This window comes from Penaeus japonicus, unplaced genomic scaffold (genome assembly GCF_977035675.1).
Source record: "Penaeus japonicus unplaced genomic scaffold, GWHDUDI00000001_assembly GWHDUDI00000026, whole genome shotgun sequence".
Classification (NCBI taxonomy): Eukaryota; Metazoa; Arthropoda; class Malacostraca; order Decapoda; family Penaeidae; genus Penaeus; species Penaeus japonicus.
In genome coordinates this window covers 5,265,620-5,268,119 of record NW_028234428.1, presented here as the reverse complement: position 1 = coordinate 5,268,119, position 2,500 = coordinate 5,265,620, and the positions used below count along the sequence as shown (strand labels likewise).

The 2,500-nt window shown below is 47.3% G+C and overlaps 1 protein-coding gene across 1 annotated transcript in view; it reads left to right on the top strand.

Moving 5' to 3' along the window:
• Positions 1–2,500, top strand: part of LOC122257866 (uncharacterized) — a 135,503-nt gene that overhangs the window by 125,228 nt on the left and 7,775 nt on the right. Inside the window, exon 7 of the mRNA XM_086552350.1 lies at positions 2,132–2,303. Coding sequence (XP_086408476.1) covers positions 2,132–2,303 — 172 coding nt within the window. The remainder of the gene's footprint in view (positions 1–2,131; positions 2,304–2,500) is intronic.

The window sequence follows — 2,500 nt, the reverse complement described above, 5'->3', positions numbered from 1 at the left end:
GTGTCGTGTTGCAGCAGATCATTTATTGTCGTTACACTTACGTAATTTCCTAAAGAACGAAATTAGACTTCATCCAAACAAGAATGCATGTAAACATCTAAATAACGAGGAAGTGATGATGTGCTTGGGATAGGTTCGAGGTGGAGGGGAGGAGGGGAGGCTGTCAGGTTTACCACTAGGAAATGGTTGATGTGCTGAACAAAATATCTATCGATACTTGCCTGTAATTAATGTAGATTAGTCCCCTCGACTCTAGGTCTATCATGGTTATTAGATAGGTCACTCTATCGAGGCTGGGTTATCTTGGCTCCTAGATGCATCAGTCTGTGAGTCTATAAACAGATATGACTAAGTAGCAGACCAGTCCATCGGCGCTTGGTTTATAAACATACTAGTGTATCTCGACTTGACAAAAGAGTCTATAAATAGCTTAATTAGTCGGATCTTGCTTATCTTTGGCTAGTAAGTAGATCAATCTATCGAAATTAGGCTATGTTGTGCTAATCAACAGATCGCTCTATCGGCACTTGTCTCCCGAAGAGATTAACAAGTAGATCAATCCATCTACATTTGAATGAATGAATGAATCTACCTTTCTGCCTCCTTGGCTCATAAATGAATAGATCTCTTCGATGGCTTATCCCTGTGACATCCTCGCACTGGCAACAACAGAGACGAGAAAGGCAAAGGACGCGAGCGGGCGGATGTGACCTGGGCGCGGATTAGATTAGCGCGCTGCAAATAACACACCGCGAAACATTAGTGCGGGGGAATTCGGCGGCCATGTGTTATTGTCTCGGAGGAAGGGTGCGTTCCGTGTCTCGTCTGCCTTTTCTGGGTCTGGCGGTTCGGAATAGGGCTGAGGGGGGGTTTGGAAAGGGAAGGGGGAGGGGAAGCCAGAGAGGGGGAGATGTGTGGGTAGACAGAGAGGAGAGAGTTAAGGAGAGAGAGGGTGAGTGAGTGAGAGAGAGAGTGAGAGTGAGAGTGAGAGTGAGAGTGAGAGTGAGAGTGAGAGTGAGAGTGAGAGTGAGAGTGAGAGTGAGAGAGAGAGAGAGAGAGAGAGAGAGAGAGAGAGAGAGAGAGAGAGAGAGAGAGAGAGAGAGAGAGAGTGAGTGTGTGTGAGCGAGAGAGAGAGAAAGAGAGAAAGAGAGAGAGAGTGAGTGTGTGTGTGTGTGTGTGTGTGTGTGTGCGTGAGAGCGAGAGAGAGAGAGAAAAAGAGAGAGAGAAAGAGAGAGAGAGAGAGAGAGAGAGAGAGAGAGAGAGAGAGAGAGAGAGAGAGAGAGAGAGAGAGAGAGAGAGAGAGAGAGAGACGAGACGAGACGAGAAGAAGCATTGCACTGCGTCATACGAGTGCAATGCATACAAGTGCGACTCTTCTAATGGTACAGCAACGTTCGCAGACTATGTAATGTGTGTATCGGTGTGTGTGTTTCTTAAAAATAAAAAGAGATACAATCCGTCAAGCATTTTTTCAAGTACAAACCAAGGATAGAAGAGGATAAATATATCTTGTTTTCGATAAACTGACAGAGTCCCCGAACCTTTTACTAGATTGGTATGAGAGAGATACACACTTAGGGTGCTTACCATACATGCCTATTACCTGCCCCAGTTACACAAACCACACCAACAGCACAACCCCAGATATGCCATTCTATCTCTCGCCACACCTGAGACAGCATCATAACAGCAACACAACCCGCCAACGCCCCCAATCCTAACACAGCATCACAACCCGGCACCCTCCGTTCTAATACAGCAACACATCCCTCCAACGCCCCCCCCCCTATCCTAACACAGCAACCCCCCCCCCCGTTCTAATACAGCAACACAACGCGCCAACGCCCCCAATCTTAACACAACAACACAACACAACACCCCCCCAATTCTAACACAGCAACACAACCCTCCAACGCCCCCTATCCTAACACAGCAACACAACACAACAACACCCCAATTCTAACACAGCAACACAACCCGGCACCCCCCCCCCCTATCCTAACACAGCAACACAACACGCCAACCCCCCCCCCCCCTCTTCCCTTCCAAGCACAACACCCCCCCCCCCCCCCCCCTCCCCCTCTTCCCATCCAAGCACAGCAACCAACCGGCCTGCTCTTCCTCCCAACAGGAGAACGTGTTGCTCAAGCAGCGCGGAAGCAGCAGCATCCGAGTGATCGATTTCGGGTCCTCGTGTTACGTCCACCAGCGAGTCTACACTTACATCCAGAGTCGCTTCTACAGGTCACCCGAGGTCATCCTGGGTCTGCCCTACGGCCTGCCCATCGACGTGTGGAGTCTGGGTGAGTCTTCGAGAGGATGGGACATTTTTCTAAGGATTTTTTTTTCTTTTCGATAGGCCTACTTTTCTTTGTTTTTTTTTTTTTTTTTTTTTTTTTTTTTTTTTTTTTTTTTTTTTTTTGGTGCTTCTTATTTGTTTACGGTTTTGTTTTATTCATGTACTTTTTTATTATTGTTTGTTTCTGTACTTCTTTGCTGA